The sequence below is a fragment of the Copadichromis virginalis genome, linkage group LG6, assembly GCF_057382275.1.
Source record: "Copadichromis virginalis isolate Kocher_CV1m ecotype Utaka linkage group LG6, C_Virginalis_male_GT1.1, whole genome shotgun sequence".
In the NCBI taxonomy this organism is placed as follows: Eukaryota; Metazoa; Chordata; class Actinopteri; order Cichliformes; family Cichlidae; genus Copadichromis; species Copadichromis virginalis.
This window is the reverse complement of record NC_140623.1, coordinates 26,018,461-26,032,877: the sequence shown is the minus strand read 5'-3', so window position 1 is coordinate 26,032,877 and position 14,417 is coordinate 26,018,461. Positions and strand designations below refer to the sequence as shown.

The 14,417-nt window shown below is 39.5% G+C and overlaps 1 protein-coding gene across 5 annotated transcripts in view; it reads right to left on the bottom strand.

The window, feature by feature from the left end:
• The window catches only part of ptprdb (protein tyrosine phosphatase receptor type Db), a 164,293-nt gene that overhangs the window by 32,608 nt on the left and 117,268 nt on the right, over positions 1 to 14,417 (bottom strand). For 2 of the 5 annotated variants that reach the window (XM_085459465.1, XM_085459467.1), the window contains exons 9-17: positions 10,097 to 10,207; positions 9,097 to 9,108; positions 8,373 to 8,642; positions 6,379 to 6,488; positions 5,335 to 5,532; positions 3,640 to 3,765; positions 3,337 to 3,484; positions 3,106 to 3,254; positions 2,097 to 2,241 (exon numbers count right to left, since the gene is read on the bottom strand). In XM_085459465.1, coding sequence (XP_085315591.1) covers positions 2,097 to 2,241; positions 3,106 to 3,254; positions 3,337 to 3,484; positions 3,640 to 3,765; positions 5,335 to 5,532; positions 6,379 to 6,488; positions 8,373 to 8,642; positions 9,097 to 9,108; positions 10,097 to 10,207 — 1,269 coding nt within the window. Of the gene's footprint in view, positions 1 to 980; positions 1,284 to 2,096; positions 2,242 to 3,105; positions 3,255 to 3,336; positions 3,485 to 3,639; positions 3,766 to 5,334; positions 5,533 to 6,378; positions 6,489 to 8,372; positions 8,643 to 9,096; positions 9,109 to 10,096; positions 10,208 to 11,921; positions 11,940 to 14,417 lie in introns of all 5 variants that reach the window. The other 3 variants (XM_085459466.1, XM_085459470.1, XM_085459469.1) reach the window with 2 other exon arrangements.

Sequence of the window (14,417 nt, the reverse complement as noted above, 5' to 3'; positions counted from 1 at the left end):
AGCTAAAAAAAGGTGAAAAACTACAACCCTACAAAAAGTCTAAAACAGCTCTGATGTCAGGGAAAAAAAGTCAAAATAGTAAAAAAAATGAGAGCGCTTGAGGAAAAACATGGAGGAAAAAAGCAGTGGAGGATAAGAAGCAAATGTAGAAAAGATAAGAATGGCAGATAGAAAAGGATTTGTTGCCAGGGGCAGATAAATAGTGGCAGGCAGTCAAAGAGAAAATACTGTTATCAAGAAAAACCTCTCCCGTACTGCCAAGAACTACACTTCTTTCCCCAAAAAGCAAAAATATACAAAAAGAAGGAAAAAACTCCAGCCACCTTTATCTATTTGACAGACCCACCCACAAGCACAAAGAGTACTGGAATCAAAAATATAACAAATTACTCTAGATACAATAAGACACTGCACTGGTTTAACATTAGATGTATCAAAATAATTGTAAAGGTACTGGAAATGATTTGGTAGGACAGATTACTGGTGAGAAAAGCCAAGGTGAGGAAAGATTGAGGTACACCGACAGCCTTGTTATTGTTAGAGGGGACTATTGCTAGCTTTCGACAGGAACATCTCAGCAATCCTTTTAGTAAAAAGAGGGGCTTTTAGAAGAAAGGGAAAGGTGAGGAAAAAAGATGCTGGTTCAAAAAAATAAAAGTGGATAATGCCAGCTGCTGCAGGAAAAAAGGGGACTGCTGCTGACAAGAGAAAGCAGTGGTGAGGGAGATTCTGTATGTTGGCAGATTCTGGTGGTTACAAAGGAAAAATAAAGAGGAGGTTTTCACTGGAGGGTCTGACAGTGGTTCACAAATGCATTGTCCGTTTAAATTGCAGCTCAAGAACAGAATAAATGAGTTTACTGGCCAGTAGAACAAGCTTGCTGTTAGTTTAGGGTGCTGCTTGGTTAGTAAGTTAGAGGTAGCGACTATTAGTAGGGAGGACCATCCTATTTTTATTTGTATCTTTTGTTGGGAACATACCATCTTCCTCAGTGCGGATAAGAAGCTGTAAACTTTCTGGTCCATCCCCAGCTTCCGTCTGTGCCCTCACGGTTATGCCGTACTCAGTCCATTTCTCTAGGTTTTCCAGGAGATACGGAGAACTTTCCGGAGAAATTCCATCAATTCTTTTTGATGTTTTGTTGCCCTCTGTAGTGGCATACTGGATGGAGTATCCTGTAATGATGCCGTTCTGAAACTCCACAGGTGGTGGTGCCCAACTTACCAGGACGCTGGTAGAACTGGGACTGGTGCATTTGATGTCCTGGGGAGGTGCTGAAGGAACTGATTGGCCAGTTTTGAGGAGGCACAATAGGGGTTGTTTGGGTAAATGTTATTTGGTTGTGTGTACAAGTTGTTATTGGTGGGTGGAGAGGTGAGTGGAGAAGTGAGGTTTGCCATGGGGGTGAAATTGAGCAGATGAGAGACAGAGAGCAAAAGACAAAGAAACACAAAATGAAAAAGAAACTCTGGAGAACTGAAGCTCTTTTGAAAAATGACCATAGAAATTAAAAGATGGTTGAACAGAGATACTGAAATGATGGGTGTCAACTTCTGTTTGGTAGCAATGTTTGATTAATGAAAACGAGTGAATGACAAAAACACTGACTAGAGCTTGAAACACACATACCTTCCCATAATTTGTCCTTACAGCCTACAAGCCTCTGTGGTCCATGTTGGACTTCTCATGTCTATCTGCCAACCTCGTCTTACCTTGTTTTACTGAGTCTCTTACGGACCTCAGATTGGTAGCCAACAAATGAAGTTTTTCTGGCAATCTTAAAAGAATTGCTTAGTACTGTATGCAAAATACATCAACTAAAGCTAAGTTCTTGAAATAATTATTGGTCTTTTATATATTTGTTGAAATATCAATTCTGAGGTCAGCTCCAGCTATGGTCTTGATTCATGATGGCCCCTTTTTGACAATGCAACAATGCCACATATGTGTCTAATTAAAATTGCAGCAGAGAAACCTACGTGATTTAGCATTACATGTATTTGCTTTTGCATTGTCAAAACTGGATCTTGTTTCTCTTTCGCTCTCACAAACACCTTCACACTTTCACACACTGCAGTCTGTGCAGGTAGACCTACGTGTCTGTGGTGTGTCAATGGACACTTCATTGGTATATGCCCCAATTCCATTTTTGCTTTTGGCAGCTAGCTGGAAGGTGTAGGTGGAAAAGGGCTTCAAGTTCTTGAGCAGGTAGGATGTGGCGGGCTCAAAGCTCACTTTTTTCTGAAGGGACAAAAAGACAAGAGTTAACTTTTTATAACTAGATCAATAATGATATCAAATTAGTATCACTTTACACAATCGTATTTGAATTTGTTATTGTCTATCCACCTACCAATGTGATCAGAATTTTAGGGACACTCATTAAGGGCATGGATGTCATGGTATCTTGGAGCTTTTAATGATTTCTTTCAACTTTTCATTTTTTCAGGTGACTGATTTTACAGCATACATCTTTAGTGACTGTTTGCTGAACTGGCAGAATTAGCAGAGTTTGTTTGAAATGGTTGGTTTCCTGAGACAGAACTGGCTGATCCACAAATTTTCAATAGAGTTGATGTTGGGGCTTTGGGAAGCCCTTCCAAAAACGTAACATCAAACATATCAAAAATGGTTTTGATGTGTGTTTGGGATCATTGTTCTGTTTCTTTACTCGTTTTTCCCATTGTTTTAAAAAATTGGTCAATCCAACAACTGCTGTGAAACTAATCCATGTTATGCGGGAAAAGAGAAACTACCAGTTGTAATCAGTCACGATCACCAATGATTAAAAGAATCAAGATTCAAATTGAGCCTGTTTGCGTGCCCTGTTGAGCCTGTGTGGACTCGAGAAATAAATAAATCATTAAATTCAAACTTGTGCACTCAATTCATGTTTTTTAAAGTCATTAAAGTTTTCTTTTCTGTACAATCATACCACCCTGAAAACTGAACAGTTCAAAGAAAACATTCAACGTCCAAAATGATCATGACATTCATACCAATGATGGGTTTAGGTAAACTTCTGACCACAACTTTACCTATAAAATTATACATTTATGAAAACAGCCCATTTAGTGACAATTTTTTTTATCTCCCCATCTTTACCTCTTCTGTGTTGTCAGCTCGTCGGTAAACAAGTTCATATCCTGTAATCTGGTTATCTGGGCCACCCTGGGTCGTTGGAGCCACCCAGGACAACAGGATACTGGTTTCAGACTTTGCCTCACCCTTAAAATCTAATGGTTGAGAAGGAACTAAAGGGGAAGAGGATTGTTTAAAGAACACTAAGACTACATAATCTTAACCATTATATGCCATTTGCTTCTCTTATTTTACCTCCAGTCTTGGCTATAATCTGCAGGTCCTGGGACAAGGGGCCATCTCCTACAGAGGTAAAGGCCAGCACTCGGATGTAATAAGTCTTGTTAGGAGTCAAATCCTGGATGGTGATGAAGCTGGATCCACGCACCATCTGCTTCTCCCACTGCACAACACCGGTGCACAACACAATGCATGAATGCAAGCAGGCACACAGATACACTCTCATACCTTATACATCTTGGCAACACAAGTTATCATCTGTTATGCATAAATAGTAACAATAACAATAAGCCAAACCACACACACAGGAATACACACCTGGTTCACTGGCAGCGAATTGTCAGAGGTGTAGTACACTCTGTAACCAACCACCTGTCCATTAGGTTCCTCAGGCTCATCCCAGTGGATCATTGCTGTTGTGGCGCTCAGCATCCGACCTATGACCTACAAATAAAAAGAGTAAAATTAAACACCAAGTGCAAAAGTGACACAAATGTGGAGAAAGTTTAAACCTGGATTCTGCTAATAGGCAACAGGGGACAGTTTATGTGGTTGCCAAACGGACAATGATCGCATTTAAGTCTAGGGGGAAAAGACCCTTCATCTATAGAAGGTGTACGTTTTGGTTGACATGTCAATATTGCGCGTGTGAAAGTGCCATCGCACTACCACCACCATGTTTGACTATTGGTAAGTTCTTTGTATTGAAATGCTGTGTTAGTTTTACACCAGCTGTAAGACCTTAACTGAGACAAGTGAGCTGGCAGTTCTTTAGATGTTATTCTGGGTTCTTTTGCGCCCTCCTGGATAAGTCACCGATGTACTCTTGGAGTAATTTCGGTAGGCTGGCCAATCCTGGGAAGGTTCACCACTGTTCCAAGTTTTCTCAATTTGTAAATAATGGTTTACATCAGGGTTCAATGGGGTCCTAAAGCCTTACAAATGGCTTTGTAACATCTTCCAGACTGATAGATGTCAGTGTCTTTGTTTGTCAGCTATTATTGAGTTGTTTGTAGATTGTGGCACAATGTGTTACTTTAAAAAAAGATCTTTTGGCCTACTTCATTTTGTCAGACAGGTGTCAGATATGCAAGGGGTTTCTTGATTCAGCAGTCCTAGAAGTAATCAGGTCTGGATGTGGCTAGTTCAACTGAACTCTTTGCAAAAACATGATTAATCACAATTAATTAATAATTGAAAAAGGAGGACTGATTACTTTTTTGATGCAGAACCTGGGAAGTTTGGCATGTTTTTTCCATAAAGAAATGAAACCATTGTGTAAAAACTGCATTTTGTATTTACTTATCTTTGTCTAATATTAAAAGTTGTTTGATGATTGGAGAGATGTAAACATGACAAATATGCAAAAACAAAACAAAAATAAAACTAAGAAATCAAGAAGGGGGAAAAAAGTTTGTCACAGCACTGGAAAACAGCACACACTGAAATGCATTAAAATAGAGGTTACATAAATGCATCCTCATATTGAACCAGAAATACCAATTTGTATTTATATGCCTAACTAGTCAAGTTGCATATTACATCCATATCTCTCTACATGTAATATGAAATGTTATGATATGTAAAATGTATAATATGTGAGGTGAAGCCTTAGAAAAATTTGGTCTCTGACCAAATGTAAATGATTTAAAACCCTATATAAATATAAGAAACATGTATTTTATAGAAAATTATGATGATTTATTTTGGCTAAAATGCCATCACTGTGATATTTTATCCAATTCCACATTTTTGTATACCATAGTTTGCAATAATTAGTGAAATAAATCCTGGTATATGGCCCTTTGAACAAATTCTAATCATTCCAGTATGTATGCTTGTACCAAATTTGAAATTCCCTCAAAGCTTTTATGAGAATAGAACAGGATGGACAGACAGCTCCAGCAACGGCTGTCTCAGAGTCAAAAATAGCCTCGATCCATATTTGGAAAGAACATTTTTATCGCTGTAAAAACTGCTTTCCACTTTGTCAAATAAAGGCATCATCCTGACCTGGCGAGGAGGTGAGGAGGGGGCCTGCTCAGCTGTGCGAGCCTCCACCACCTCGCTGGAGGGGCCCTGACCAATGGTGTTGACAGCTGCCACCCGAAAGTCATAGTGAGAGTAAGGACTCAGGCCGCCCACACTATAGCGTGTTGTAGCAATGCCATCAATCTCTTTATAGGGGTCCTCTGAGCCTTTGGCGCGATGCTAGATGAAACAAGAGATGAAAAGGGGAAGAAGAAGTAGTACAGACTGAATTCAAGCTGCAATAAACAACTTTGTATTGAGTTAACAGCTACAGCTGTGTCTGTATACATAAATACATCAAAACTATGTAAAACCATACCTGCATCTACTCATCTAGATTTACATTGAAATGTACAGAGTGAAATTTGGCAATTCATGTTTCATGCAGGAGTCCTGCAATTTAGAAAGTGAGTATTTCAATACTACTGTTAACCATAGTACTGTTAATTCATTCTCTTTTATGAATTTACCACTGTCAGTAGGGAGTATTCACAGGACACCAGATTTACTTTGAACACTTCGAGGGAGGTTATTAGTATTGGGAGAAACAGGGATTCCTGCCTTCGCAGCCATACTAAGTAGGCTTGAGGCCAACATAATAACAGTTTATATTGATAAATCCTAGTGCTAAGACTCTGGGTATGCAGAGAATGCAATAATTCATAAATAGCATTTTTTATTTACAACAGAACATAGAAAACATGACATTTTCTAAATCCTTTAACGATATTATTTATTCTAGATAACAAGTCTTTACACGTTTACATTGAGGAACATTATTGCGAAATTGTTCCACGTTTTGTATTTTTAATAAAATGATAAAATGCCTCAATTCAAGCTTTCTGTGCATTGTTCTGAAAATATTGGTTTATGAGATCTGGAATTCACTGGATTGTGTTTTATGTATACAGCATTATACATCCCAAGTTTCTTGGAATTCGAGTTGTATAATGTGTGTCTCAGCAATTTGTGTACATATAGTGCTGTGAGGGAGGTAATGTTTACGTGCTTACAAGTCTGTTATACCTGTATGATATAGTAGGAGACGGGTTCAGGGTTTCCAGAATCCCAGGTGAGAGTGATGCTTGTTGCAGTTCTCTCTGTCACCACAGGCATGCCAGGAGCCTTTGGCAAAGCTGAAGTGTGGAAAAAAGACGAGACATATTTTATTGTTTATTGTAATAGACAGCTGGGCAGAGACACGTTTAGCACTCTAGTGCATCACCTCTTTTTTAAGCGCCCCAAGCAACATTTTCTCAGTGTTTCTTGATAGGATTTAAGCTGCTCAGCAGATCAGGGCCTTCTTTGTCATATATATTTTTTTTAATTAATTCTCTAAATATTTTGTCTTGAAGAGAAACACGCAATGAATTTAAGACCACTTAACAGCATTTTACTGCAAAGCTGTGCTAGTTTAATGTATAGACATGGCTTGGTATTGTCTTGCTGACAGAAGTAAGACTAGTTTACTGGTAGCCCACAGGATGCAGTTCTTGATTTTTTTTAAAGAAGAATTTCATATTTTTGACTGAGTCTTACAATCTTACATGAGTTCAGGCCCAGAACTCATACAGTGTAACTCGTGCAACTCTTTCTGGATTTTTGCCTTACACTTTTCATGTTTATTTATTCATTGCATGGTGAAGTCTTACAGTAGAAACCATGACAAGCATTGTTCATTGAGCTCAAAGAGAGATTTTCACAAACCCATTAGGTCAGTTTTTAATGTAGTGCCACTTGAGGCCATGAAGATCATAGTAATTCAATATTGTTCTAGGTCTTGTCCTTTGAGTACATAGATTTACCACAAGCTCTTTAAATTTCAACATTTCTTTTTAATTTTTGTGATGACAATCCCCATTTTTCCTTCTGAAAGACTTTAAAAGTCTCTATGGATGCTCTTTTCATACAGTATATCATTACGTTAGCTACCTGTTACCCATTTGCCTAAATAGCTGAAAGATACTCCAACAGGCGTTATTCCTAAGAACTTTCTTAAAACACAAATTTTCTTTCTTACCCCTGTTCCAACTTTTCTGAGAGTTACAGGAACTCAATTCAAAATCAGCACATTCTTCACAAAGTAACTACAACAGTAAAATCTCAGCTTCAGTATTTAACACGTTTTTCATACAATACTGAGTTTAGATTTGCACATCACTACACTGTCTTTTGATTTCCATTTGCTTAAAGCAGCTCCCCAAGGAATAGAGTTGCATTTGAAACCAAATTAACCCTCTTGAAATAATTAAGTATTCAAACTGATACAGCTGTTACAGCAATAAAAAAGAGCCTTTTCCAATCTAAACCATAACAAAACAAATCTAACTAAATCTCATAAGTCCATGTTACGGCCCTAGCAGGGCCTCCTCCTGAAGTTGCCTGTGTGGGCGTGTCCTACCATCTCTCCTGCCTTAGGTGCCACCTTTTTCTATCGTACAGCTGACTCACGTCAGCAATTAAAGGTATTTAAGGGCAGAGAAAGGTGAGCTCTGGCGCCAGAGTGCCATGTGAGTGGTTGCAGCTAGTTAGCTGTGTGTTTGCACTAAGTTAGCTGTGTGAGGGTTTGGAGGTTGCAGCTAGTGACATTGTTTTTTTGTGATTGTTTGCTTGGTGGAGAGTGTTTGGTTACTAACCTTTTTTCTGGCTTCCATTATAATAGTTTCCTCTTAATTTTAATTAACTGTAAAACATGTAGTTGTCTTTGTATCTGCTTCAAATGTATTCAGTGACTATTTGTCTGCGTCCATATAGTACAGAACTGCATCTTTAGTGTGTTCATTAGATGCACTCATTACTTTCCTCTTCAATACATATTTTTAACATCTGTATATAAAGGAGCTCTCATCCAAATAAGTTTCTTTACTGTCTTACTTTTTAATTCTTTTGTAATAAAAATACATGTTAAACAGAGAGAAAGAGAGTACTGCAGTTCTGCCTTATTACAAAGTCATAAGCAAAATCGCCCTCGATTAAGGTTGGTGTATAACTCTTTTGTTCCTATCCTTTCCACTACTCACCTTTAACTATAATCTGTGCCACTGCCTCAATCACACCTAGCGTTGACATGGCAACGCACGTGTAATTGTTGGACTGGCGTACGTCAGTCAGTTCTAGTACATTGCGGCCAATGGGCATGTCGTCCTCTGGCGTCAGGTCTTCTGCCCCCAGCATCCATTTCACATATGGCATGGGTGAGCCTACCGCCACGCAGGTGATGTTGACGTTCCCTCCTGGCATGATTTCGCTATCCGCCGGAGGAATGGAAAAGCGAGGGGGGACACGGCGCACTGGACCAAACGGCAAAGAAGGCAAGAGAAGACAAACAATTACAATTTAATGATTGTGCAGAGCGACGGAGAACAATCAGGAGGTTTGAGCTCTGAGATAAAGTTTTATGACATTCAAGTTAGAGTACAAGCATTTGAACAGTCTGGTACACTACCATTAGGGTGCATGTGATATCAAGATGTTTTATTAATGTGAATTTTAAAATTTTATGAACATAAAAGACAGAAAAAAGGAGAGCAAAAATCACAACACACACACACATGCATTCACATGGAAAAACAGCACATGGTATATTACTCTGGAGTAAAATGTACAGGCGGGTTTAGACTTTCAGTATTGCACACAGCCCACAGCTGAGCCACACAAACAGAAAGTGTCAGTTTAATGGAAGAAAAAAGGCAAAAAACAACAACTCAGGACTCGAGAGAACCACTCGGTCGTTACAGTACCAACCTTCTCGCAGCTCTGCAGTGGGAGATATGACATGGCGGGAGGAGGAAGAAAAGACAGGAAAATGCAAAATATCAGAAAGAGAATACAAGACAAAGAGAGATATGTTAGACAAAAAGAGCTTTGCAAGGTGGCAAAAAACAGAAAGGACAAGAGAACGAGCAAGGAAGGGCAAGAACGTGTGAGGGGAGGACAGGAAAGAAAAGGAGGCCATACATGGCCAACGTTGGTGAAAGCGTTCCTGTTTAAGGCAGGCTCCTCTGCCAGCTGTCTCCATAGACTGCCTGTCAAACACTCACTGAGCAGCTCTGCAAGATTTCCCTGGCCCTGCAAGCACTGTTAGACACACATCACTGACTGTATGCTGTTTGTGTTTATGTGTACGTGCATGTGGATTTTATATATGACATAGGTGTGTATCCTAATGTGTGTGAATTCAGTGTTTGCTATGTATCCCCATGAGCCATGTTGGAGTCAGAAAAAAAGAAAAAAAAAGATGCTCCACTGTTTAAGACCTTTTTTAAGGGGTGGGTTGAAGGCAGACAACAGAGCAAAAGGCCCCAGGAATAAAAATGTCTCCGAGATTCAAACATTTCGTGGGTATGCGTGTGAACGTGCGTGTGCTGAAGGAGCAGAGGGGAAGACAGCGCCTGAGGAGGTGAGATGGCTGTCAGATTTGGAGAGAAATACAAGTTTTAACCAGACAATGATTTGGTTTTTCTCTGAGGTCTAAAGGCTAAGAAGGCAGGGCAAAGAGATAAGTGACTCGAGTGAAACATTTAGGCCAGCCTTAAGAGCGCTCATTCTTAAACCATCCAGTTTCATTGCTCGATAGCTAAAAACTATAAAATATAGTCTACTTAAAAGCATTGTATCATGTTAATAAATTAGATATATTCCTAATATAGGTCTATCTACTGATACGTGTGTGTAAATTTCATCTCATCCACACATAATCATTAGAATTGTTGCATCATCATAAAAAAAGTGTTCAAACTCTTACCTCTTACATAAAGGTTAGCTGGGGTGGAATAACGTGTCCCATCCCTGTTGGTAGCAACACACTCATACTTCCCCTGGTCTGACTCCTCACTCATCTCTATCTGGAGGGCACCTGGATGCATGGAGGGACGGAGAGGAAGAGCAAAAAGATAAAGAGAGGACAGAGAGTCACACAGACAGACAGACAGACAGAAGAAAGAGCAATCACACAGAAGTGGAAGACATTAGGAATTTTGATATAGTAAGTATATACATTAACATATAAATGGTAAAAAAAAAAACTGCAGAAAGAATAAGAATAAATGAGTCTGTGGGCATTTTCAGAAAACAAACAGGCTGAACTCATTCTGAGGAAAGTAGGGGTACAAACAGAGCCAAATCTATAGAGCGACTTTAACAAGTTTCTACCACTTTCAGCAAGAATCTGCCCAAAACAAGGGTCAGCTTCCTGATTTCAAAATATGAAAAAAAGAAAAAAGAAAAAAAGAGAAAAACAACCCAAAAGACCAAAACAAAACCTACAAAAAAGGAGAATGCGGTCTTCATGCAAAGCAAATGAAACAAACAGCTAGAATGCGCAGAAATCCGTCACTGTATTTTGAGAAGAAAAAAAAATGCTGAAAATTGAGATGCAGTTACATTAAGCAACAAATCATGTTTCATTTTCCAAGGATAACGTCTGACAAAAGATATTGCCATGGCAATAAGATTTCCCCAACCCTTTCGGATCCACCAATGGGATCAGGAGTGTGATGTCAATTTAAAACACACCCAATAAGGAGGTAAAGACATCAACCGACCTCCGTCAAGGCCAACAGATGGGAAAAAAAAAAAAGAACGACATACGCAAAGCCTTGGGAAGGGACCGATGTTTTCTCGCTCCCTGAAAATAGAAAAACTGTCAAAAAAAGAGTCAACCAGAGGTTCTTTAAAGATGGTGTGGTAAGGCAAAAAAGCGCCCATAAAAACTTTATCAAAAAAGTGGTTGTTTGGGGCTTTTTATCGGTAATGAGAGAGGTAAAGAGAGAGGTAATGGTAAAAACCATGAAAGTATGTGTGTTTCTGTGTGTGTGCGTGTGGAGATTTGAGAATTTATGTGTGCGTGTGAGCGCACTCATGTTTGCAAGTGTGTGTCTGAGTCTTTGCCATCTGGACTTTTCAGCCTGAGCGAATAACAGCTGGGAGGAAAAACAAAACTGGGACGTTTGATTGGGCAAATAGAGACAAGGTAGAAGGAGAGGCCAGGCCAAGCTTAGGTCAAGACCTCTGAGAAAAAGAGAGAAAAAAAAAAAAAGAAATTCAGGTCACAAAAATTTAAAAAGCAACAAACAAACAAACAGAGGTAGAAGTGAGTACGCTTTTTCACCTCAAACTAAGCAACAAAGAAAGAAAACCAAGTTGTAAACATATCATGCGTTTGATTGGAAACACGGTCGATGTGAACGGTGGTTAAACTGATGGGTACGAAAGAGAGATCACAACATGACGAGGAAGGAAGCAATGGACTTCTTTGTTACAGAGTGAACGCTGAGGCTGAGATGGAAAAATTAAAGTGTGAAGAGGGGATGAAGGATGAGAAGAGGGGAGGTGACAGTCATAGTATAATGAGTTGCTTGCTCAACTCCAATTCCTCCTCTTGCACCTACTGCAGATCTGAAGCAGTTGGATGAGTTTTACCAATGTCACAGAGTCTTGAGTCTTTTGGACTAAACCCCATATTGATTAACCCACCCGGGGCTGCTTTTCAGATCTGTGAGACAAGTAGGAACCAGGGGTTGAAAAGGAATCAGGCCACTGTGTCATGTTGGTCCTCCCAGCAGTCTTACCTCGTATGGGCGTGCCACCTGAGTGGGCAATGAATGCACGAGATTAGAGAAGGAGAAGAAGAAGAAAATGTTAGTACCACAGAAGGAGAAGGGGATAAGGGAGGGAGGGACTGGGGGAAGGGGGTGGGGGTGGGGAGTAACTTGGCAAGGAGAAGAATCAAATTAGAGAGAAAGACTCAAAATATAGATCCTTACAGAGCGAGAGGAAGAAGAGGCATAAAGGAAATAGAATAAACTAAGACAGAATAAGCCTGAGAAGAGGAAAAACTGACCTGAGATAGAGCGATAGACAGTGACAGAGCTATAAGGAGATGGGTTATTGATTGGACTTTATTGACTTGTAGCAGGGGTGGATGTGGCTATAGGAGAAGGGTGTCTGCACTACACTCATCTGGGTGTCTAAAAAGTGTACTGGCGAACTCTAAGTCCATTAACTACTATGAGCTTTTAACTGCTCTTGTCCTCTAAATGGCTCGAAACCAGGTTTAATCCTGCTAGTTGCAAAGTGTGTTAAAACCTCTATTAGATAATGCGATATTTGCCCCATGCAAGGCAAGCACCCGCTATTTTAGTTCGTGGCTTCTGAGTTCATCTGAGCAGTGACTTCCTAGTAAATTCACTCTTAGCCAGTCACATCACAGGTCTCTATTCTCTGAAACAGCTGTGCCAATTACAGTGATGCATGATGACAACAGCTCCAAAAACAGCAAGAGGCTGATTAAAAAATGTTATTATTGTCTGGGTGGTGCCGAAAGGCACATCCTAAACACACAACACATCAAATTTTCAGCCAAAGGCAGATGGTGTGGGTTTTTATTCAAGTTGTGGAATAATACCAGAAACAAACAATAAAAACGTGGCAGAAGCCTTTGATGTGCCCTAATCTCTCAGAACTACCTTAAGTGATAAATGCTGACATGCAGCTTTGCACAAAATAAACATTTTTTATGGTGATTTAAAAGACTCAACTGTCTGGAGAGCGATTAATTAAGGTGATGTATTTGCATAAATCATAAATACATATTTTCATACTCTGTCATACTTCATTTGCTCTCGCTGATGAAATCACAACAGCGTGGTTCTCAGATAACTTTTCCCAGCACGTCTATGCATATTTTCCACCAAAAATGCAGACACCCCACGCGGCGCTGACTTATTGGAATGAACTCACACCTGTTTGTGTGACGTGCGCACAGTGTGGTCGCAAAGTAAAGTCATTTAAAGGTCAGGAAATTACCAAACCGATAAAGCGCAAGCTTTTGTGCCACCACTAAAATAGGGCTTATCACATCAGAGCGCTTTCAGCAGGGCATCAACTGTCAGCCAAGAAATGCTCAACTGAAATCAGACGCATGTGTCGAGCTGATGTCTCTTAGGCTCATCTTAAGGTATCTAAACTGAAAATGTATTTTAAAAAAAGTATAGCAAAGTTTTTTAAGGTAATACTACCTATGAGAAATGAAAGCTAAAGCCAGCCTCTACTTCCCCCCCCCTCAGTCTTATAATGAAATTTTAAAATTTATAAACTAACATGACAAAAAACATCAGTTTTAATCAGATTAAACTATATATCAGAAAGTAGATTTGCAATTTAACAGATACAACTCTGCCTTTAAAGGTGTAACATGAGGAAAAGCTAAGGTCTGAGTCCTCACATTACAGGAAAATTTAAGCTGTAGTAATCGCATATTTGGCCCACTGTGCATTTATATGCCAAAGAAGTTTTTCTAAATCAAGTAAATGATTCAAATGTCTAAAACATTTCACGTGATTGTTGGAAAATTAGTGGAAATTACAGCATCACTAAATTTTCAACTATCCATAAACTGAGCAGACGAGATTGTTTCTTCTTCTTTCTAAAACAGTTAATCCTTACTAAGCTCTTTTTTACACTAATGCAGTGTAACGTCTGACCACTACTTTTACACCACAGCAGCTAGACTTATATGTTTTCATATATGCCTATCACAATGCACAGCTAATGTCTAGAAGGCTGAAACGTGGTCTCGATTGATTTCTTTATCCTGGCTCCACCAGTGGCCATCTAGAGCTCATAGCTATTGACTGGTAACTTTATACAGCAGACTGGAGATAGTAAGTGGATGAGTGAAAGGCAGGGTGAGTGAGTGAGTGAGGGAAAGAATATTTGAATTAGCAAAGGAGTGGAAAAGTAAATAGGTGAGTGTGAGGAGAAAAAATATTATTCTCTGGGCGTGGAAGGGCTGCAGGTGCACAGATGAGGGTGAGGTCAGCTACATCTAGGTTGACAGAGTGTGTGTGTGTCTTTCTATGTGCATGTCTGTGTGTGTGTGTGTTTGTACGTCCTCTTTGTGGCATCTACCTTTAGCCAGTACAATGTACAGGTGCTTTGAGAGACAAGTGCGTGTATTACAGTGGGTGTGTTCACATCTATGCTTTGTGCTGTGTAAAAACTGTTAGTATGCCATGCATTTTAATAACACTGCAATAGTTGTAAAAGTGAGCAGCAGCAAAATC